This window comes from Salvelinus namaycush, unplaced genomic scaffold (genome assembly GCF_016432855.1).
Source record: "Salvelinus namaycush isolate Seneca unplaced genomic scaffold, SaNama_1.0 Scaffold649, whole genome shotgun sequence".
Classification (NCBI taxonomy): domain Eukaryota; kingdom Metazoa; phylum Chordata; class Actinopteri; order Salmoniformes; family Salmonidae; genus Salvelinus; species Salvelinus namaycush.
Genome location: NW_024061363.1, coordinates 89,648 through 112,759, shown reverse-complemented (window position 1 = coordinate 112,759; position 23,112 = coordinate 89,648). Strand labels below are relative to the sequence as shown.

Genomic DNA, 23,112 nt, shown 5'->3' with positions numbered 1-23,112 from the left:
CTCTAGTGTCCTACCTGGCAAAGAGAAATAAGAACGTGCTGCTTCTGAGCACGCGGCACGCGGAGCCCGACGTTAGCGATCGCCGAGACCGGAAGCCGGCCCTCATCCTAGACTACAACTGCAACAAGGGCGGCGTGGACAACCTAGACAAGGTGGTCGGCACCTACAGCTGCAGACGGATGACCGCCCGCTGGCCCCTGGTCATCTTCCACAACATCCTCGACGTGTCCTCCTACAACGCCTTTGTCATATGGCGAGAGATCAACCCCGACTGGATGCCCGGGAAGCGGAACAAGAGGAGGGTGTTCCTGGAGCAGCTCGGAAAGGCGCTCGTGAAGCCCTTGATCCAAAGAAGGCAGCGTCTCCCCCGCACCGAAGCCGCCTCAGCACTTGTCAAAGTCATACGGGGCGAGCGTGTATCCGCCGAGGCTCGTCCGCAAGCCCTTGAGCGAGCCGTCGGCCCGGCCGCCGCCTCCGACCCAGCCCCGGCTGCCCGGCTGGAGGCGAGTAAGAGGAAGAGGTGTCAGCTCTGCCCACCCAAGAAGGACGCCAAGACACACACCGCGTGCTGCAGGTGTAAGAAATACATCTGCAAAGGCTGTTCACACCCATACTGTCACACTTGTGCCCACTGGGCCTTTAGCCAAGACGGGACAGGGTGACCCGGGGGGGACACTGTGTGCTAGGCATAATAGGAGGACAACGGGAGGGTTAATAAAGGCACGGACAGGGATGGAACACATGAACTTCAGTTTTTGAAAATGATGCCATAAAAGTTGGCAAACATGCCACTTCTGTTCTATAAATGTACGACCAGGGATAGAACGCATATTCTTCAGATTACAACACCAAATTATTTAGCACATCTCTGTTTCCTGCTTAGAACTTGAACATTCTGTAGGAGTTGTGTCAATGCAACAATTTAAAATGGAGAAGCTGGGGATTGAACCCAGGACCTCATACATGCGAAGCATGCGCTCTACCACTGAGCTACATCCCCTTTCTGTTGAGTTTCTATGGCGTGAGGAGGTAAGGCAATAAATAGGCCATAGTAGCGAAGTAATTACAATTTAGCAAATTAACACTGGAGTGATAGATGAGCAGATGATGATGTGCAAGTAGAAATACTGGTGTGCAAAAGAGCAGAAAGTAAATAAAAACAATATGGGGATGAGGTAGGTAGATTGGGTGGGCTATTTACAGATGGGCTATGTAACAGCTGCAGCAATCGGTTAGCTGCTCAGATAGCTGATGTTTAAAGTTAGCAGTGTTGCCAACTCCTCAGTAAGGAAAGTAGCTATTGGCTGTCCAAAAAGTCGCCAGAAGTCGCTAAATGACGTCATCGCCTAATTTGCACAATTGGCCATGTGCATGTAATTGTGACGGACGCTGTAGGAGAGAGGAATAACATCGTGGGAGAGACAAAAAGTGAGTAAAAAACACCCTAAATATGTTTACAACTACAAATTAACTTTCTTCTGTCGATTCTTGTTTTTTTTATGTCACAATTCCAACCCTCCTTTATCCTGGCTCGGGACCGGAAAAATTGACCCAAAAGAGACACTCTGGCGGAGTTACTTATTTTTTTATTACATTTTTTTTGTTTCGTTTTCTTAATTTGGTTTGGTTTTTAACCTTATGGTCCACTTAGGAGCCTACAACAAGTCACAGTAAAACATGAACATTTTTAACCATAATTTTTTTTAAAATTTTTGTATACAATCTACATTAACAATCTAGATGGACCAAAAAGAGACAATAGAAAAAACTGTCAATGGCAATGTGAGAAGATTATGGTAACTAGTCTGGCCCTAATTCAGGTTTATAGTTATTTTTTTTAATGTAAGCCAGGGCGGGGGCATGCAGCTGCGGCTTCCCGCATGCGCGATTCATTTGCAGTCTGGACGCGGAGGGGTGAACATCTTCTGCTCTGACTGCAGCTGGGAGGGACTGCTGCGTGAGGACTGGGCCACCTGTGAGTGCTTTTGGACGGGGATGGGGCCCACGGCAGCACCCGCTTCACGTCAGAGTCAACAAAAGTCTCAAATAACACCAGAAAAAGTCGCTAGATTTGTCGCTAGTCGCTTTTTAAAAAATGTGTTAGGGTTAGGGTCAGGGTTAGGGGTTAGGGTTAGGGTTCTAGTTTTGAGTCGGTTGATCCACTTCCATCTCTGACACGTGGAAACCGGAGGGGGGAAGGGAGGGGGTGCACTCCACTCATATGCGCGCGGTCCGGAGGGGTCCGGGCGCGGCCGGCCAAAGTCGTAGGCCCCATGGTGCCCACTTGTAGATTAACCCATGACTAGGGTTAAAGAGTTGTCTGTCCGTAGGGTAGGGGTTAGGGTTAGGTATAGTTAGTAAAATGGTTAAGGTTAGGGTTGAGGTTAGGGTAAGGTATAGTTTTTAGAGTGGTTAAGGTTAGGGTTAGGGTAAGGGTTAAGGTTAGGTATGGTTTTTTAGAATTGTTAAGGTTAGGGTTCGGGTTAGGGTAAGGTATAGTTTTTTAGAATGATTAAGTTTAGGTAGGTCTGTCGACTCGATTTAGGATCAGGCAAAATCCCTTGAGTTGCGCCCCTTATGCAGGTTTGGTCCTCGGTTGGTTGCCATGTGTCCATATCGAGTGGTGGGGTCAAGATGTCTAGGTCCGCTTTGTCAACGGATGTGGAAAGCATAGTGCAACCTAGGAGTTTACTCCCTCTCGGATCCTTCTCGCTTAGCTCCACGTTGTCTATGTATTTACTTCCGTGTTCGTCAGTTTAGGTCCTGGATGTTTTCAATCATGTGTGTATTTCAGGGGTTATTCCCTTCCAGGAGCCTAACTCTGAATCAACCCATGTATAGTCCAATCCAGCTGGTCCGTATGGGTATACTCAACGTAGGATCAGGCAAAACCGTCGAGTTGCGTACCTTGTGCAGGTCCGGACCTCAGTTGGTTTGCCATGTGTCCCTGTCGAGTGGTAAGTCATTGAACTCCCATAGGTTTGGGCAGATAAGAACCCAAAAGGCTAGCCCTCTTCACGGCTGTCATACATCCACCTTAGGAGTTCCGTCCTACGTATCAGGAAGTCTATCGTTTTTTTTTGGATCAGGCAAAACAACCTCTGGCCTTTGTGTTTGTACGTCTGCCAGGAGTTACAGTTGATAGCCATGTTCCATCCCTACCATTTCGGTCCTAGGTAATTCAGTGGTTTGGGTGAAAGTGACCAATGGAATAACTCCCTTCCAGGATCGTAGCGTTTCCAGAGGTATATCCTCCCTAAACAGTGAATTGGATCGTAGTCCAGGTAAAAAAGTGTAGATCGGTTGTCCAGGCTTAGTGCGGCGGGGTAAGGGGTCCCCCAGTGAAAATTAGTGGGATCCAATTCTCCGCCAGACATAATCTGGGCACCCCAGGATTTACACGGCCAAGGCGATACTCCAGGCGCAGCGCCATACCCAAAGCCCCGCTTTTAGCTGCCCCAACCCCAAGGATGAAACACGCGCTACTGGACATACTGCCAATCCAGTTCTAAACTGGGGTAGATAGTCGTCCAGCGCGGTACGTGAGTCTCCTGTTTGTGCGGGGTTGGGAGGGTTGTGCCGATAGGTCTGCCAACAGGACCCCGAGGGGTCCCGAGGAGTCCGGTCTAGCCATTTCCTCCTGTCTTCTTTCTTGGTGTATGGCCGGGCCTAATTGCTTAGGGTGTACTCGCCGCGGGTGAGTCGCCAAGGTCGGGGTCCCCAGAGTAGTTGGAGAAAAAAGGTTCTCGTCCGTTGGGGGTGCTGGTGGGTGTAGATGAGAGGTATTTTGGAAGGATGGTGGGTTGGTAAGTTTTTTTTTTGGTTTTAATTTAGTTCTATTTTATTGTTTCTTTTCATCAAGGCCCATGGTCATGGTAGCCCCGAGTTCAAGAAACCAAAAAAGAAAAGGAATATATCTAAATATATCCCTCCCCTTTTTTCTCCTCTTTTTTTTCTTTTTTTTTGACTAAAAGGAAAGTTTTATTGAGAGTCCATGGTCATGGTAACTCTATAGTGCTAGTAAAGTGGCTAAAGGAAAGTAATTTTTGAGAGTCCATGGTCATGGTAACTCTATAGTGCTATTGGAGGTCTATTTTTGTGGTCTTAATGACCCCCTATCTTTTGTATGGGGTGTGGGGTGTGTAAGGTGCAGGTGCAGTGTATGTCCGGGCGTTCCTCTGCTGTACTGAAAGCCTCAGTGGTGGTCCAGCCCGTGGTGGTGGTGTTGGTCCTCGAGGGGTTTAGGGGTACTGGAGTCCCATGGTGTGGGATTTGCTGTGAGTCAAGTTGCCAGCCGGAGATGTCATCCAGTTGTTCCGTTGTACTGAGAGCCTCAGTGGTGGTCCAGCCCGTGTTGGTGGTGTTGGTCCTCGAGGGGTTTAGGGGTCCTGGAGTCCCATGAGACAGCTCGGTACCTTCAGCTGTTCAAAATGTTGTATCAAGACTGCCCAAATGTGACTTATTGGTTTATTACTGATCTGGTATTAAACATAACAAGAATGGGTGCCGATATTGGGAAGGTCATGTAGAAATATATATATATTTTTTAATAGTTGAAATAGAAGCTTTGGGTTGCATGTTGGAACATTCAACAGTGTGAGGGTATCCATCTTTCTTTCATTACTTTACTATTTGTACCCTGCATCTGAAAATAACAGGATGTGCATACACAATGCTTCTGAACTGAACTTGAAATAAAAGCCATCAAAAGCTAGATTTGGAAGATATGAGTATGATGACTCAGAAGATGGATGACAGACAAGATAATGGCTTTACATTGGACTGGGACTTGAGAGTGGGAACCAGGCTGCTCAGTGTTTTGAAGCCAATGTTGATGTTAAAGCGCCTCTTCTGTTCAGCAGTGATGTGGGTCACCCTACGGCTCTGGAACAGATAGGGAGGAGAGACAAGTATCATCACAATGATCAGTGTCCACAATGCTTCTACGGCAGGCACACTCAGCACCAGACCTGCTTGAAAAAGCTGAATTTATACAGTCAAAGAAACGCACACAGAGACAGAGAGAGAAGCAGGCATGTGGGCTGATGATACCTGGTTGGACTCGTTCTTAGAGAGGGCTGTGCTGCTGCTGCTGAGGGGAGACTTAGGACTGGAGACCTGCTCTGACCCACACGGTGACCCCTGACCTGAGCCACGCTCCTCATGCCCTGGGAGACACAGATAATCCAGAGTTGCCAAAAACCATCACAACAAAGACTGCTACACCAGTGAGCACCAACTCACAAAGACAAATCAATAATGTTATGGAAAGCAGAAGTGCTGTAAACATTCCAAAAACAATGTGTATGAATGTTACCATGCCACATTCTGTATGCATATGTAAAGTTATTAGATCGATAGCTTAGGTTAGACAGGAGGAAAGTACCCTCGGACACTTGACTGAGGTTAGTGTACATACAACAGAAAAAATAAGGGCTTGGTGTATGTCACTCACCAGTACAGTCCTCTTTATTGATAATGAGCTGGGGAGACTTCGGAGTCTGTGGAAGGATATGAAATCCAGGAGCCTGAGAGAGAGGGGGATGGGAAGAAATAAAACACAAATTAAATGAAAACGAACTAACATAAAACTGGGTTCAGTGTAAAGTAAGGCAGGCCCTTCAGAGCAGACACGGTCTTACCCTTGATAGGCTTGAGGAGGCGATGACCACGCCAGTTGAGGGAACCACGTCTGCTTTCAGGGGAGTTGGAGTAACAATCACTGCACTGGTATGCCCTGGGAAGGGGGCTGAGACAGCAAAATATTTGACATTACAACAGTCACAGAATAAATGCTGATTTTCTCTCATTTATTTCATCTCTAATATTGAGCTTGGATGTCATTGATGATCTTTGCTAGGATCATTTGGGCTCAATTGCTTGCAAATATTGACTAGGTTTCATTCAGTTTTTCTTTACAATAGTCTTTACTGACTATAAAAATGACAAACAGTATTGCCACCTTGTGGTGTGATCACAATATGAGATGGCTCTCTAGTGAAGCAGTAACCCCCCACTTCAATAAATGGTAGTGTTTTGGGAGTAGCACCTGCTAGCCATGAATTAATTCAATATTACATTCAATATTAATATCAATACACCATTCTCATCCATCAACAATGAAATAGTTTGGGATGTGATTAACTCACTTGTTAGGATGAGGTGAGATGAGGGGATGGGGTTGGCAGGAACTATCCTTTGCACATGGCATGTCTTTTTGCTGGAGCAAGAAGGCTGGATGGGTCTGGGCAGGGCGAAAGTATGGGGGGGTTGGAGGGGGATGGCAGGTGAGGGTGCCAGGGGCTGGAGGGGGGGTGGTGGTGGTGGAGGAGCCCGGGTTAAGGAGCTGAGCTCAGAGCCCTGACTGAAGGTGGTGGCAGCCTCACTGGGTGTAACAATGGAGGAGGCAGTGTGTGTGATGACAGATGGGGGTGGGGAACCGTCCAGGCTTGTGGCATCGTCCAGGGGTGGGGTGGCTACTGATGTTGCTGTGACAGCACCTTGGCAGGGCTGGGTGTGTGGCAGTGTGGGAGGGGCTGAGGGTTGCATGAGGGAGGAGCCTCCAGCCTGACCACTAGGTGGCACTGGCGCAGTGAACAGAGGCATGTAGTTCTGTACATAGGAGGAACCTTCACCGGTCCCACTGGTTTGATTGGCCATGAGGGAGGAGATAGGCAGGGGGGCTGCGGAGACGAGTCTGTGGTCATGACTGATGGACGGTAGGTCAGCTGAGAGGTGCATGGAAGAGAGAAGCTGGCCCTGTCAAGTCACAAGGACAGGAGAAAAGAAAGCACATTTATAATGTTATCAGTTAGTCAAATTATGTGAAACCATCTAAGAATAAAGGTAGGAGTGTGTTAGGTCTGGGGGTATGTTAGGGCTGAGGTTCACAGTGACTGGGCCTAGGGTTTACCTGGGATTGAGAGCTGCTGCTGGGTAGAGGGGTTAGGGGTTAGGGTTAGGGTTCTAGTTTTGAGTCGGTTGATCCACTTCCATCTCTGACACGTGGAAACCGGAGGGGGGAAGGGAGGGGGTGCACTCCACTCATATGTGCGCGGTCCGGAGGGGTCCGGGCGCGGCCGGCCAAAGTCGTAGGCCCCATGGTGCCCACTTGTAGATTAACCCATGACTAGGGTTAAAGAGTTGTCTGTCCGTAGGGTAGGGGTTAGGGTTAGGTATAGTTAGTAAAATGGTTAAGGTTAGGGTTGAGGTTAGGGTAAGGTATAGTTTTTAGAGTGGTTAAGGTTAGGGTTAGGGTAAGGGTTAAGGTTAGGTATGGTTTTTTAGAATTGTTAAGGTTAGGGTTCGGGTTAGGGTAAGGTATAGTTTTTTAGAATGATTAAGTTTAGGTAGGTCTGTCGACTCGATTTAGGATCAGGCAAAATCCCTTGAGTTGCGCCCCTTATGCAGGTTTGGTCCTCGGTTGGTTGCCATGTGTCCATATCGAGTGGTGGGGTCAAGATGTCTAGGTCCGCTTTGTCAACGGATGTGGAAAGCATAGTGCAACCTAGGAGTTTACTCCCTCTCGGATCCTTCTCGCTTAGCTCCACGTTGTCTATGTATTTACTTCCGTGTTCGTCAGTTTAGGTCCTGGATGTTTTCAATCATGTGTGTATTTCAGGGGTTATTCCCTTCCAGGAGCCTAACTCTGAATCAACCCATGTATAGTCCAATCCAGCTGGTCCGTATGGGTATACTCAACGTAGGATCAGGCAAAACCGTCGAGTTGCGTACCTTGTGCAGGTCCGGACCTCAGTTGGTTTGCCATGTGTCCCTGTCGAGTGGTAAGTCATTGAACTCCCATAGGTTTGGGCAGATAAGAACCCAAAAGGCTAGCCCTCTTCACGGCTGTCATACATCCACCTTAGGAGTTCCGTCCTACGTATCAGGAAGTCTATCGTTTTTTTTTGGATCAGGCAAAACAACCTCTGGCCTTTGTGTTTGTACGTCTGCCAGGAGTTACAGTTGATAGCCATGTTCCATCCCTACCATTTCGGTCCTAGGTAATTCAGTGGTTTGGGTGAAAGTGACCAATGGAATAACTCCCTTCCAGGATCGTAGCGTTTCCAGAGGTATATCCTCCCTAAACAGTGAATTGGATCGTAGTCCAGGTAAAAAAGTGTGGATCGGTTGTCCAGGCTTAGTGCGGCGGGGTAAGGGGTCCCCCAGTGAAAATTAGTGGGATCCAATTCTCCGCCAGACATAATCTGGGCACCCCAGGATTTACACGGCCAAGGCGATACTCCAGGCGCAGCGCCATACCCAAAGCCCCGCTTTTAGCTGCCCCAACCCCAAGGATGAAACACGCGCTACTGGACATACTGCCAATCCAATTCTAAACTGGGGTAGATAGTCGTCCAGCGCGGTACGTGAGTCTCCTGTTTGTGCGGGGTTGGGAGGGTTGTGCCGATAGGTCTGCCAACAGGACCCCGAGGGGTCCCGAGGAGTCCGGTCTAGCCATTTCCTCCTGTCTTCTTTCTTGGTGTATGGCCGGGCCTAATTGCTTAGGGTGTACTCGCCGCGGGTGAGTCGCCAAGGTCGGGGTCCCCAGAGTAGTTGGAGAAAAAAGGTTCTCGTCCGTTGGGGGTGCTGGTGGGTGTAGATGAGAGGTATTTTGGAAGGATGGTGGGTTGGTAAGTTTTTTTTTTGGTTTTAATTTAGTTCTATTTTATTGTTTCTTTTCATCAAGGCCCATGGTCATGGTAGCCCCGAGTTCAAGAAACCAAAAAAGAAAAGGAATATATCTAAATATATCCCTCCCATTTTTTCTCCTCTTTTTTTTCTTTTTTTTTTGACTAAAAGGAAAGTTTTATTGAGAGTCCATGGTCATGGTAACTCTATAGTGCTAGTAAAGTGGCTAAAGGAAAGTAATTTTTGAGAGTCCATGGTCATGGTAACTCTATAGTGCTATTGGAGGTCTATTTTTGTGGTCTTAATGACCCCCTATCTTTTGTATGGGGTGTGGGGTGTGTAAGGTGCAGGTGCAGTGTATGTCCGGGCGTTCCTCTGCTGTACTGAAAGCCTCAGTGGTGGTCCAGCCCGTGGTGGTGGTGTTGGTCCTCGAGGGGTTTAGGGGTACTGGAGTCCCATGGTGTGGGATTTGCTGTGAGTCAAGTTGCCAGCCGGAGATGTCATCCAGTTATTCCGTTGTACTGAGAGCCTCAGTGGTGGTCCAGCCCGTGGTGGTGGTGTTGGTCCTCGAGGGGTTTAGGGGTCCTGGAGTCCCATGGTGTGGGATTTGCTGTGAGTCAAGTTGCCAGCCGGAGATGTCATCCAGTTGTTCCGTTGTACTGAGAGCCTCAGTGGTGGTCCAGCCCGTGTTGGTGGTGTTGGTCCTCGAGGGGTTTAGGGGTCCTGGAGTCCCATGAGACAGCTCGGTACCTTCAGCTGTTCAAAATGTTGTATCAAGACTGCCCAAATGTGACTTATTGGTTTATTACTGATCTGGTATTAAACATAACAAGAATGGGTGCCGATATTGGGAAGGTCATGTAGAAATATATATGTTTTTTTTAATAGTTGAAATAGAAGCTTTGGGTTGCATGTTGGAACATTCAACAGTGTGAGGGTATCCATCTTTCTTTCATTACTTTACTATTTGTACCCTGCATCTGAAAATAACAGGATGTGCATACACAATGCTTCTGAACTGAACTTGAAATAAAAGCCATCAAAAGCTAGATTTGGAAGATATGAGTATGATGACTCAGAAGATGGATGACAGACAAGATAATGGCTTTACATTGGACTGGGACTTGAGAGTGGGAACCAGGCTGCTCAGTGTTTTGAAGCCAATGTTGATGTTAAAGCGCCTCTTCTGTTCAGCAGTGATGTGGGTCACCCTACGGCTCTGGAACAGATAGGGAGGAGAGACAAGTATCATCACAATGATCAGTGTCCACAATGCTTCTACGGCAGGCACACTCAGCACCAGACCTGCTTGAAAAAGCTGAATTTATACAGTCAAAGAAACGCACACAGAGACAGAGAGAGAAGCAGGCATGTGGGCTGATGATACCTGGTTGGACTCGTTCTTAGAGAGGGCTGTGCTGCTGCTGCTGAGGGGAGACTTAGGACTGGAGACCTGCTCTGACCCACACGGTGACCCCTGACCTGAGCCACGCTCCTCATGCCCTGGGAGACACAGATAATCCAGAGTTGCCAAAAACCATCACAACAAAGACTGCTACACCAGTGAGCACCAACTCACAAAGACAAATCAATAATGTTATGGAAAGCAGAAGTGCTGTAAACATTCCAAAAACAATGTGTATGAATGTTACCATGCCACATTCTGTATGCATATGTAAAGTTATTAGATCGATAGCTTAGGTTAGACAGGAGGAAAGTACCCTCGGACACTTGACTGAGGTTAGTGTACATACAACAGAAAAAATAAGGGCTTGGTGTATGTCACTCACCAGTACAGTCCTCTTTATTGATAATGAGCTGGGGAGACTTCGGAGTCTGTGGAAGGATATGAAATCCAGGAGCCTGAGAGAGAGGGGGATGGGAAGAAATAAAACACAAATTAAATGAAAACGAACTAACATAAAACTGGGTTCAGTGTAAAGTAAGGCAGGCCCTTCAGAGCAGACACGGTCTTACCCTTGATAGGCTTGAGGAGGCGATGACCACGCCAGTTGAGGGAACCACGTCTGCTTTCAGGGGAGTTGGAGTAACAATCACTGCACTGGTATGCCCTGGGAAGGGGGCTGAGACAGCAAAATATTTGACATTACAACAGTCACAGAATAAATGCTGATTTTCTCTCATTTATTTCATCTCTAATATTGAGCTTGGATGTCATTGATGATCTTTGCTAGGATCATTTGGGCTCAATTGCTTGCAAATATTGACTAGGTTTCATTCAGTTTTTCTTTACAATAGTCTTTACTGACTATAAAAATGACAAACAGTATTGCCACCTTGTGGTGTGATCACAATATGAGATGGCTCTCTAGTGAAGCAGTAACCCCCCACTTCAATAAATGGTAGTGTTTTGGGAGTAGCACCTGCTAGGCATGAATTAATTCAATATTACATTCAATATTAATATCAATACACCATTCTCATCCATCAACAATGAAATAGTTTGGGATGTGATTAACTCACTTGTTAGGATGAGGTGAGATGAGGGGATGGGGTTGGCAGGAACTATCCTTTGCACATGGCATGTCTTTTTGCTGGAGCAAGAAGGCTGGATGGGTCTGGGCAGGGCGAAAGTATGGGGGGGTTGGAGGGGGATGGCAGGTGAGGGTGCCAGGGGCTGGAGGGGGGGTGGTGGTGGTGGAGGAGCCCGGGTTAAGGAGCTGAGCTCAGAGCCCTGACTGAAGGTGGTGGCAGCCTCACTGGGTGTAACAATGGAGGAGGCAGTGTGTGTGATGACAGATGGGGGTGGGGAACCGTCCAGGCTTGTGGCATCGTCCAGGGGTGGGGGGGCTACTGATGTTGCTGTGACAGCACCTTGGCAGGGCTGGGTGTGTGGCAGTGTGGGAGGGGCTGAGGGTTGCATGAGGGAGGAGCCTCCAGCCTGACCACTAGGTGGCACTGGCGCAGTGAACAGAGGCATGTAGTTCTGTACATAGGAGGAACCTTCACCGGTCCCACTGGTTTGATTGGCCATGAGGGAGGAGATAGGCAGGGGGGCTGCGGAGACGAGTCTGTGGTCATGACTGATGGACGGTAGGTCAGCTGAGAGGTGCATGGAAGAGAGAAGCTGGCCCTGTCAAGTCACAAGGACAGGAGAAAAGAAAGCACATTTATAATGTTATCAGTTAGTCAAATTATGTGAAACCATCTAAGAATAAAGGTAGGAGTGTGTTAGGTCTGGGGGTATGTTAGGGCTGAGGTTCACAGTGACTGGGCCTAGGGTTTACCTGGGATTGAGAGCTGCTGCTGGGTAGAGGAGTGACAGATGAGGCAGTGAGGGAAGCAGAGGGGAAGATGGGCTGACGGAGGCTGTGAAATAAGTCTGGGAGAAGTCTCTAGGTTAGTTAAAATTAGTATAACATCCACTCCACCAACATAAGTGTTAGGATATGCCACCTGCTGTATTACAGTCAACAGCATGGGACTAAGAGGTTAGGCAGACATCACGCAATGATTTGGAGCACAACTCAGTACATGAATGCTTTTTGTGTTTTTTCGTCACAAAATAGGTGGCCTATGGCGCTTGCAACGCAGATTTTCTCTGCTCAAATTTTGAGAGGGAACGTATTATTCCTTCCATCACGGTGCGGGCACTGTTGTGTAGATAGAGAGGCTGTATTTTACCAACAAACTTGCTTGGTTGAAACATTTATTTTGGTCCTCTTTCTTTTCTGGCACAATGTTGTTTCACAAAAGAAAGAACTCTACATTATAAATTCAAACTACTGTAAAAAAATAAGCAACAGTAGCTAACCAATTTGGCGAAAATATTCATATTTTCCCACCAGGTGTGTTTTTCCACCAAACGGACTTATTGCAGATAAAAATCAGTGTGTGATGAGGTAGTGCACACAAAATTATATTTTTTGCTTAAGTTTTCATGTATTGAATAAAACTAAAAGGTTCAATCTGTTTCCATCACATTTCAACTCTACTGTTGTGTTAAATTGCAAATGTTCCTACTATGGTCTTGGCAGATGCATTCTAGCCAACAGCTCACAGATATATTGCAGGTAGGCTAGTCTACATGATGAGATTATTATGGATAAGAGACAGAATATTTTGTATTTCTCAAACGCCAATCAAGCATCGATCATCATGTCACCAGAATAAGGCCCTCTGTATTTATTAGAAAAGAGCATCAAGCTCATCACTGTGCACTTTCACCACACTGTGAAGTTCATTATAACTTATTTCATCTGTAGCCTAATAAACTGCTTGGTTTCCCGAGTCATAGGACCACAAACCATATCATCGCGTGACTCCCAAGTTTATTTCGATATGATGGTTATTATATCAATATTTGCGCTTAAGCCCCCTAAGGTCGATGTCCGCGCCCCCGAGGAAATGTAATTAGCATAATACAAAAAATCCCTGTAAAAATCAGTCAGTTTAAGCTAGAGATATGTTGTTGTTTTTTTACATGGGATGTGACTCATTCCAACGCATCCGCCTATGTCGCACTTCCGCATCAGCAGTGAAAGGTGACAGAGCTAGAGCTGCGAGACATCCCGAAGATCCGTCTTCTCACAAAATCGGCTATAGCGTTCGAACGGTTTGGCCTATAAACTATGAACCCTCTGTGGAAAGATGAGACGCTCACGAACACGATCGTGTTCTCCATCTTTCTCCACGACCCCCACAAGAGTCTTGGGACACGTCTGAAGTAGGTACAGCTGATTTATCAACTTCTGTCTGTAGCATCCAAACAGTATGGGTTAAACACTGTGCAAAGATGGGACTCTCACGAACACGTACATGCCAGTTGTCTCGCTCTAAGATGCCCACAGGCCTCGCAAGACTCGTCTGAAGGTCCCACGGTACCAGGTGGAATTTTTTTAAATGGAAGTACACATATAGTGTGTGTATATACACTGCTCAAAAAAATAAAGGGAACACTAAAATAACACATCCTAGATCTGAATGAATGAAACATTCTTATTAAATACTTTTTTCTTTACATAGTTGAATGTGCTGACTACAAAATCACACAAAAATGATCAAGGGAAATCAAATTTATCAACCCATGGAGGTCTGGATTTGAGATTAACTCTCAAAATTAAAGTGGAAAACCACACTACAGGCTGATCCAACTTTGATGTAATGTCCTTAAAACAAGTCAAAATGAGGCTCAGTAGTGTGTGTGGCCTCCACGTGCCTGTATGACCTCCCTACAACGCCTGGTATGCTCCTGATGAGGTGGCGGATGGTCTCCTGAGGGATCTCCTACCTGGACTAAAGCATCCGCTAACTCCTGGACAGTCTGTGGTGCAACGTGGCGTTGGTGGATGGAGCAAGACATGATGTCCCAGATGTGCTCAATTGGATTCAGGTCTGGGGAATGGGCGGGCCAGTCCATAGCATCAATGCCTTCCTCTTGCAGGAACTGCTGACACACTCCAGCCACATTATGGTCTAGCATTGTCTTGCATTAGAAAGAACCCAGGGCCAACCGCACCAGCATATGGTCTCACAAGGGGTCTGAGGATCTCATCTCGGTACCTAATGGCAGTCAGGCTACCTCTGGCGAGCACATGGAGGGCTGTGCGGCCCCCCAAAGAAATGCCACCCCACACCATGACTGACCCACCGCCAAACCGGTCATGCTGGAGGATGTTGCAGGCAGCAGAACGTTCTCCACGGCGTCTCCAGACTCTGTCACGTCTGTCACGTGCGTGTGAACCTGCTTTCATCTGTGAAGAGCACAGGGCGCCAGTGGCGAATTGCCAATCTTGGTGTTCTCTGGCAAATGCCAAACGTCCTGCACGGTGTTGGGCTGTAAGCACAACCCCCACCTGTGGACGTCGGGCCCTCATACCACCCTCATGGAGTCTGTTTCTGACCGTTTGAGCAGACACATGCACATTTGTGGCCTGCTGGAGGTCATTTTGCAGGGCTCTGGCAGTGCTCCTCCTGCTCCTCCTTGCACAAAGGCGGAGGTAGCGGTCTTGCTGCTGGGTTGTTGCCCTCCTACGGCCTCCTCCACGTCTCCTGATGTACTGGCCTGTCTCCTGGTAGCGCCTCCATGCTCTGGACACTACGCTGACAGACACAGCAAACCTTCTTGCCACAGCTCGCATTGATGTGCCATCCTGGATGAGCTGCACTACCTGAGCCACTTGTGTAGGTTGTAGACTCCGTCTCATGCTACCACTAGAGTGAAAGCACCGCCAGCATTCAAAAGTGACCAAAACATCAGCCAGGAAGCATAGGAACTGAGAAGTGGTCTGTGGTCACCACCTGCAGAACCACTGCTTTATTGGGGGTGTCTTGCTAATTGCCTATAATTTCCACCTGTTGTCTATTCCATTTGCACAACAGCATGTGAAATTTATTGTCAATCAGTGTTGCTTCCTAAGTGGACAGTTTGATTTCACAGAAGTGTGATTGACTTGGAGTTACATTGTGTTGTTTAAGTGTTCCCTTTATTTTTTTGAGCAGTGTACATATATATACACACATAAGTATGTGGACACCCCTTAAAATGAGTGGATTCAGCTATTTCAGCCACAGCCGATACTGACAAGTGTATAAAATTGAGCACACAGCCATGGAAACTCAATAGACAAACATTGGCAGCAGAATGGACTTACTGAAGAGCTCAGTGACTTTCAATGTTGCACCGTCATAGGATGCCATCTTTCCAACAAGTCAGTTCGTCAAATTTCTGCCCTGCTAGAGCTGCCCCGGTCAACTGCAAGTGCTATTATTGTGAAGTGGAAACGTCCTGGAGCAACAACGGCTCAGCCGCGAAATGGTAGGTCACACAAGCTCACAGACCGGGATCGCCGAGTGCTGAAGCGCATACAAATTGTCTGTCCTAGCTTGTAACACACTACCAAGTTCTAACCTGTCTCTGGAAGCAACATCAGCACAAGAACCATTTGTCAGGGAGCTACATGAAATGGGTTTTCAAGGCCAAACCGCCGCAAACAAGCCTAAGATCACCATGCACAATGCCAAGTGTCAGCTGGAGTGGTGTAAAGCTTGCCGCCATTAGACTCTGGAGCAGTAGAAACGCGTTCTCTGGCGAGATGAATCACGCTTCACCATCTGGCAGTCCAACGGATGAATGTTGGTTTGGCGGATGCCAGGAGAAAGCTACCTGCCCGAATGCGTACTGCCAACTGTAAAGATTTGTGGTGGAGGAATAATGGTCTGGGGATGTTTTTCATGGTGATTTGGGCTAGGCCCCTTAGTTCCAGTGAAGGGAAACCTTAACGTTACAGCATAAAATTACATTCTAGACGATTCCGTGCTTCCAACTTTGTGGCAACAGTTTGGGGGAAGGCCCTTTCCTGTTTCAGCATGACAATGCCCCCGCGCATAAAGCGAGGTCCATACAGAAATGGTTTGTCAAGATCGGTGTGGAAGAACTTGACTGGCCTGCACAAAGCCCTGACCTCAACCCCACCGAAGACCTTCGGGATGAATTGGAACACCGACTGCGAGCCAGACCTAATCACCCAACATCAGTGCCCAACCTCACTAATGCTCTTGTGGCTGTATGGAAGCAAGTCCCCACAGCAATGTTCCAACATCTAGTGGAAAGCCTTCCCAGAAGAGTGGAGGCTGTTATCGCAAAGGGGGGACCAACTCCATATTAATGCCCATGATTTTGTAATGAGATGTTCGACGAGCAGGTATCCACTTACTTTTGGTCATGTAGTGTATATATGGAGACTGTTTCGTGCTAAAATAAGGGGCCAAAAAAACACTTCAGAACAAACTTCCTTTATATTTTTTGTTGGGGGGAACAACACTACATGTTGTTCCATGTAGTGAATCTGTTATTCAATGTGTTTGTATGGGCTAATAACAGTTTTTAATCAAATAATTGTTTAATATTTTTGGGGGATACTTTAAGGGGTCTTAAAATTCTAAATCAAATAGCTAAATTATCCTTGGTATGACCTTCTTAAAGCAATTCCATATAGCTTAGTAGAACCCCCCCCCCCCGGCTTAGACATACGGTTTAAAAGCGTTTCCACCTCTATTTCCCGCATAAAATTGTACCGAAACTTCCTGTTTCCATCACTGCTGTGGTGATTTATTTTTTATACGGTGTGACTTATATGGTGTTCCCAAGAACAATAAGGTAACCTGCCTAAATGACTACCGACCCGTAGCACTCACGTCTGTAGCCAAGTAGTGCTTTGAAAGGCTGGTCATGGCTCACAACACCATTATCCCAGAAACCATAGACCCACTGCAATTTGCATACCGCCCCAACAGATCCACAGATGATGCAGTCTTTACTGCACTCCACACTGCCCTTTCCCACCTGGACAAAAGGAACGCCTATGTGAGAATGCTACTCACTGACTAAAGCTCAGCGTTCAACACTATAGTGTCCTCAAAGCTCATCAATAAGCTAAGGACCCTGGGACTAAACACCTCCCTGTGCAACTGGATCCTGGACTTCCTGACGGGCCGCTCCCAGGAGGTAAAGGTAGGTAACAACACATCCGCCATGCTGATCCTCAACACATGGGCCCGTCAGAGGTGCGTGCTCAGTCCCCTCCTGTACTCCCTGTTCACTCATGACTGCACGGCCAGGCACAACTCCAACACCATCATTAAGTTTGCAGATGACAACAGTGGTAGGCGTGATCACCGACCAGACAGCCTATAGGGAGGTCAGAGACCTGGCCGTGTGGTGCCAGGACAACAACCTCTCCCTCAACGTGATCAAGACAAAGGAGATGATTGTGGACTACAGGAGAAGGAGGACTGAACAGGCCCCCATTAACATCGACGGGGCTGTAGTGGAGCAGGTTGAGAGCTTCAAGTTCCTTGGTGTTCACATCAACAACAATCTAACAAGGTCCAAGCACACCAAGACAGTCGTGAAGAGGGCACGGCAAAGCCTATTCCCCCTCAGGGATGAAAAGATTTGGCATGGGTCCTCAGATCCTCAAAAGGTTCTACAGCTGCACCATCGAGAGCATCCTGACTGGTTGCATCACTACCAGGTATGGCAATTGCTCGGCCTACAGAGGGTAGTGCGTACGGCCCAGTACATCACTGGGACCAAGCTTCCTGCCATCTAGGACCTCTACACCAGGCGGTGTCAGAGGAAGGCCCTAAGAATTTTCAAAGACTCCAGCCACCCTATTCATACTGTTCTCTCTGCTACCGCACGGCAAGCTGTACCGGAGCGCCAAGTCTAGGTCCATGAGGCTTCTTAACAGCTTCTACCCCCAAGCCATAAGACTCCTGAACATCTAATCAAATGGCTACCCAGACTATTTGCATTGCCCCCTCTCCTCTTTTACACTGCTGCTACTCTCTGTTGTTATCATTTATGCATAGTCACTTTAATAACGCTACCCACATGTAGAGATTACCTCAACTAACAAGTGCCCCCGCACATTGAGACTGTACCGGTACCCCCGTGTATAGTCTCGCTATTGTTATTTTACTGCTGTTCTTTAATTAATTGTTACTTTAATTTCTTATTCTTACACATTTTTTATAAAAAAAATAAGCATTTCACTCTCAAGGTCTACAGCCGTTTTATTCGGAGCATGTGACTAATACAATTTGATTTGATTTACTCGCATAAAAACAGTGGATGGAAACTTGGATAGTGTTGCTATAAATCCATGAATACAAAAGTGATGAAAGCATAACCGCCGTTCCTTGATCTGACCTATATGCTATGCATCAAAGTAAATTATTTTGAATTTATAAACATATATAATCTCAGCAACTGTTCAAACAATATACCAAACAACATTGTAGCCTAATTAGATATTATTTAATTATAAATCAGATTATTTGACATGGGGGAGATGTGGGAAGCTTAAAGGCTAGCTTGCTTGCTAGCTGCTAGCGGAGTAGCCTACAGCCAACTGGCAGGCACAAAACGAGGTAATGTAAAACAACACTAAACTTTCATTACATGTAGCTATTAATCAAATATGCAGGTGTTTCTCTTAGAAATGAGCTAACACTGGTGATAATGTTCTATTTGATATCTAGTCAATTTACCACACCATATGAATCATGACCTATCATGACCTTTTGGGTCAGGTGATAGGAGCAGAATTGCAAATTAACCAGTCAAGCTATTCGGGGGTCTAGGTACACATGGATGGGCGAGGGTATCATTTTACCAAAAGGTGCACGTTGCTCCCCCCCCCCAAAATATGACTCCACCCAAGCGAACACACAGTAAATGATGGAGTGATCTGTGGATCGGCCTTAACATGGTGCTCCGAGGTCCTGTTAAAGTTTGTGCAAGTGACATTATTTTGGAGTTTGTCGCTGTGGTAGAGTGCATTGTCATTACCTTGCAATGGCTCAAAGGAGTCCATAAAGTCCAGGTTGGGCTGTAGGGGGATGAGTCCAGGCTGGATCATGTCTGCGTTCCCTGCATGAGCTATGGGGAACAGGTGGATACGAATGGGGTGTGAAAAAAAAGTTGTTGAAAAGCAAATAGATTTTCCAATAGATCTGGTTGAAGGAAGGCTTGGGTGGATCTGAGTGAATAGAAACAGGCTTGGTGTATGGAATGGGATGTTGGTGGCGGGCCCTCACCTATCTCCCTCGGATTGGGCCAGGCCATGGGCTGGTGGGAGGCCAGCGTGGAGAAGAGTGTGTCAGAAAACTCTGACATCAGCACGTCCATGTCAAAGAGTGGGTCCATCTCCATGGGGACAGGAGACTCACGGCTTTTGCGAGCAACTCGGCGCACGGCCATTTCCTCATCCTGACAAAGGGACACACGGAATGTGTCTGGAAAGATCTCCCCAAACAGCAAAAACTGCTCCTCTGGCCCCTTAGGGTGTTCAAAATGCAACAAGCCAGCCAGTCAGTTACACAAAAAACATGCAGTGCACATACCGTACAAACCATATCAAATCATAGAACTAATCTATTTAACAGTTACGAAACATGCAGACTACATACTCAAATTGATTAAAATCAGCCTCTTCAATAAAACACATGCCTCATAACAATCCAAATACAGACCAAGCAGTGTTTGTTTGCACAATTGAAGTAGGGGGGGTGTAACTTGTAACATGTAAAAGTAATAGGAATGTGGATCTGTGTTTGTGTTATTACTTTGATTTTGTTGTTTTTCAAAAATTTCTGTTTTCACATTTCTTAAGGACTCTTGGAAGACTAGCCCTTGGTGAGCTAAGAGATCCTAATAGCATAAATCAAATCAACATAGCCTACAGCTTTCCTACCCACATGTAGTAAATGTATTCTTTGTGCATTAATGTCCTATTCTTTATTTTATTCTTTGTCATTTTCACAGATGTCAAATGTAGTGATTATTTGGGTGTTACCCTTATTTTTTCACTCACACTACTTTATTACCTAATTTGAATCGAGGAAGCACACAAGAATGCGAAGAAGGCTTGAGAGACATAATATTGATTTTCCAATTTGTCACAGTTACAGAAGCACAAGGATGACGACATTCATCAACTAGTTGCCTCACCATTCAGTTAAAGCAACTGACAAGAACCTAATATAGGCCTAATGCTGCTCAGTCTTGAACATTAGCCAACTTTGTTTAATTGGAACATTAATATATACATTTCTTTTTTAAAGGCACAATCTGGCAATAACAAAATCCATTACCCTACCCTTTTCTTGAAATATGTGGCAGCATGAGTGAAGGATGCTTTATTGCGAAATAGGAAGCCGATTCTAGATTTCAATTTGGATTGGAGATGCTTAATGTGAGTCTGGAAGGAGAGTTTACAGTCTAACCAGACACCTAGGTATTTATAGTTGTCCACATATTCTAAGTCAGAACCGTCCAGAGTAGTGATGCAGGACGGGCGGGCAGGTGCGGGCAGTGATCGGTTGAATAGCATCCATTTAGTTTTACTAGCATTTAAGAGCAGTTGGAGGCCACGGAAGGAGAGTTGTAATGGCATTGAAGCTCGTCTGGAGGGTTGTTAACACATTGTCCAAAGAAGGGCCAGAAGTATACAGAATGGTGTCGTCTGCGTAGAGGTGGATCAGAGTCACCAGCAGCAAGTGCGACATCATTGGTGTATACAGAGAAAAGAGTCGGCCTGAGGTTTGAACCCTGTGGCACCCCCATAGAGACTGTCAGAGGTCCGGACAACAGACCCTCCAATTTGACACACTGAACTCTGTCTAAGAAGTAGTTGGTGAACCAGGCGAGGCAGTCATTTGAGAAACCAAGGCTGTTGAGTCTGCCGATAAGAATGTGGTGATTGACAGAGTCGAAAGCCTTGGCCAGGTCGATGAATACGGCTGCACAGTAATGTCTCTTATCGATGGCGGTTATGATATATGTGGCAGTTTGGGTCTAGTGTGTCACCCCCTTTGAAGAGGGGGATGACCGCAGCAGCTTTCCAATCTTTAGGGTTCTCAGACGATACGAAAGAGGTTGAACAGGCTAGTGATAGGAGATGCAACAATTTCGGCGGATAATTTTATAAAGAGGGTCCAGATTGTCTAGCCCGGCTGATTTGTAGGGGTCCAGATTATGCAGCTCTTTCAGAACATCAGCTATCTGGATTTGGGGGAAGGACAAATGAGTGAGGCTTGGACTAGTTGCTGTGGGGGGTGCAGGGCTGTTGACCGGGGTAGCGGTATCGCAGGGGCTATTCGATGCTAATCTCGTCTCATTGATTGGACTACAGGTTAGCTGACTCCTGACTCCAATTAGCTTTTGGAAAAGTCATTAGCCTAGGGGTTCACATACTTTTTACAACCTACACTGTGAATGTTTAAATCATGTATTCAATATAGACAAGAAAAATACAATAATTTGTGTGTTATTAGTTTAAGCACACTATGTTGGTCTATTGTTGTGACCTAGATGAAGATCAGATCAAATTTGATGAGCAATTTTTGCAGAAATCCAGGTAATTCCTAAGGGTTCAAATACTTTCTTGCCACTATCTCTAGCTGAAAATACATGATCTAAGTGATTGATAGTTAGTATTCAGAAGTCATAAAAAAGTATGCCTTATTTACTTTGAAGAACTACTAAAATTGTGATTGTCAGACAGCAGCTCTATAGAGATGAGATGACTTGTTATTAAATAATAAAGTCATCAAATAAAACAAATTCAATTTACACAATTGAAACGTTTAAAGTATATTTCCGGCGGCAGGTAGCCTAGTGGTTAAGAGCATTGTGCCAGTAACCGAAGGTCGCTGGTTTTAATACCTGAGCAGACTAGGTGAAAAATAAGTGGTGCCCTTGAGCAAGGCAATTAAACCTAATTGTTCCTGTAAATTGCTCTGAATAAGTGCATGACACGTTTTTTATGTAAATGATGGTTAAGTGATAAACAGTAATGGGCAGTGACTATTATCACGGTACTTTAACTAATCGTTTTATTCTGTGTTACAACTTTCAATGCCGTGTAAAAAAATTGTCAAAACCGAAATCCGTTATTGTTCATAAACGAACTGATCTGAAAAAGCACTAATTGTTCAGCACTAAGAGGGTGTCAGACTGACACCCCATTTCATTCAGCCACAATCCATATATGTGCGATACATCCACAGTGCGAGTTAAGATTTGTCAAATTAACCAATTGTCTTTAGCTTAATTAAAATCACGTTACAAACTTGTTTGACATTATCTACTCCAAATATGGCACTATTTGTATCCGTTTACTTCCCTTTCAAATTAGGAACTTCTATTTTAAATGCGAACCGCAAATTCCACTATTGCGGCTAATCGTTAGTGGCTAGCTTCACTTAGGTGCTAAAGATACTTAGCTAGCCTGTTACAAAGTACATCATTTTGCCAACCCAAATAGTGACGAAGACAAGCCGTAACAACTTGGCAAATTCTAGTTAACGTAGTTAATAGCATGCTTGATTAATTATGGTTCTCACCAGATAACCCTTTCACATTTGAGTTCTACCTACTAAGAATGCTATTTATTGTAAATGCATCTTACCTTCATGTCGTTCATGATGATCTGGAAGAGCCCTCCCAGAGCGCTGCATTCCTTTTCAATACCCGCATCCATTTTTCAAATCGAAAAACACTAGCTAGCTATAGTAGGTTTAAATTAATTAAAGCTGCTTCTCCAATAGAAATCCCCGATCACACTTGTAGGCGATGTCATGGCGACGTTGGCTAGCTATACTCATGCGTAGAAACGTCATCGGATCTAATGTCGCATGTGCATGCCGTCAAATTAAAGGCACTTCGATATAAAGTGTATTTTAACGAAAATTAAATCGTGTCAGTTTGTCACTTTCACGAGGTTGAAGTGATAACATGTTCAACTACTTAAGACATTTGCTCGAATCTAGGTTCTGCGTTTAGCTTTTGAGAAAATTAACAACTAAGGAAGACAGTGAAATGCTTACTTACAAGCCCTTAACCAACAATGCAGTTTAGAAAAATAATTGATGAGTAAAAAACATTAAATAAAAATAGTTAGAGCAGCAGTAAAATAACAGTAGCGAGGCTATAAACAGGGGTACCGGTTA

General features: G+C 45.8%; 1 protein-coding gene, 3 long non-coding RNA genes and 1 other non-coding gene across 5 annotated transcripts; all 5 read right to left on the bottom strand.

The window, feature by feature from the left end:
- Positions 1–928: 928 nt before the first annotated feature.
- trnaa-cgc lies at positions 929–1,000 on the bottom strand. The gene has a single exon. It is a non-coding gene; the product is annotated as a tRNA-Ala (tRNA).
- A 3,776-nt stretch (positions 1,001–4,776) lies between these two features.
- LOC120042251 lies at positions 4,777–5,495 on the bottom strand. Its single transcript, XR_005476054.1, has 3 exons — positions 5,456–5,495; positions 5,053–5,168; positions 4,777–4,884 (listed from the first exon to the last, which is right to left on the bottom strand). It is a non-coding gene; the product is annotated as an uncharacterized LOC120042251 (long non-coding RNA).
- Position 5,496: 1 nt separating this feature from the next.
- LOC120042250 lies at positions 5,497–6,254 on the bottom strand. The gene is made up of 3 exons (XR_005476053.1): positions 6,150–6,254; positions 5,643–5,749; positions 5,497–5,528 (listed from the first exon to the last, which is right to left on the bottom strand). It is a non-coding gene; the product is annotated as an uncharacterized LOC120042250 (long non-coding RNA).
- A 3,488-nt stretch (positions 6,255–9,742) lies between these two features.
- Positions 9,743–10,461, bottom strand: LOC120042255. Its single transcript, XR_005476055.1, has 3 exons — positions 10,422–10,461; positions 10,019–10,134; positions 9,743–9,850 (listed from the first exon to the last, which is right to left on the bottom strand). It is a non-coding gene; the product is annotated as an uncharacterized LOC120042255 (long non-coding RNA).
- LOC120042253 (MLX-interacting protein-like) lies at positions 10,462–22,643 on the bottom strand (the record flags this gene model as incomplete). The annotated part of the gene is made up of 7 exons (XM_038987117.1): positions 22,572–22,643; positions 19,198–19,438; positions 18,950–19,039; positions 11,880–11,974; positions 11,116–11,725; positions 10,609–10,715; positions 10,462–10,494 (listed from the first exon to the last, which is right to left on the bottom strand). Coding segments are annotated over exons 1-7 (1,248 nt in total), but the record flags the coding sequence as incomplete, so codon positions are not given.
- Positions 22,644–23,112: the final 469 nt, after the last annotated feature.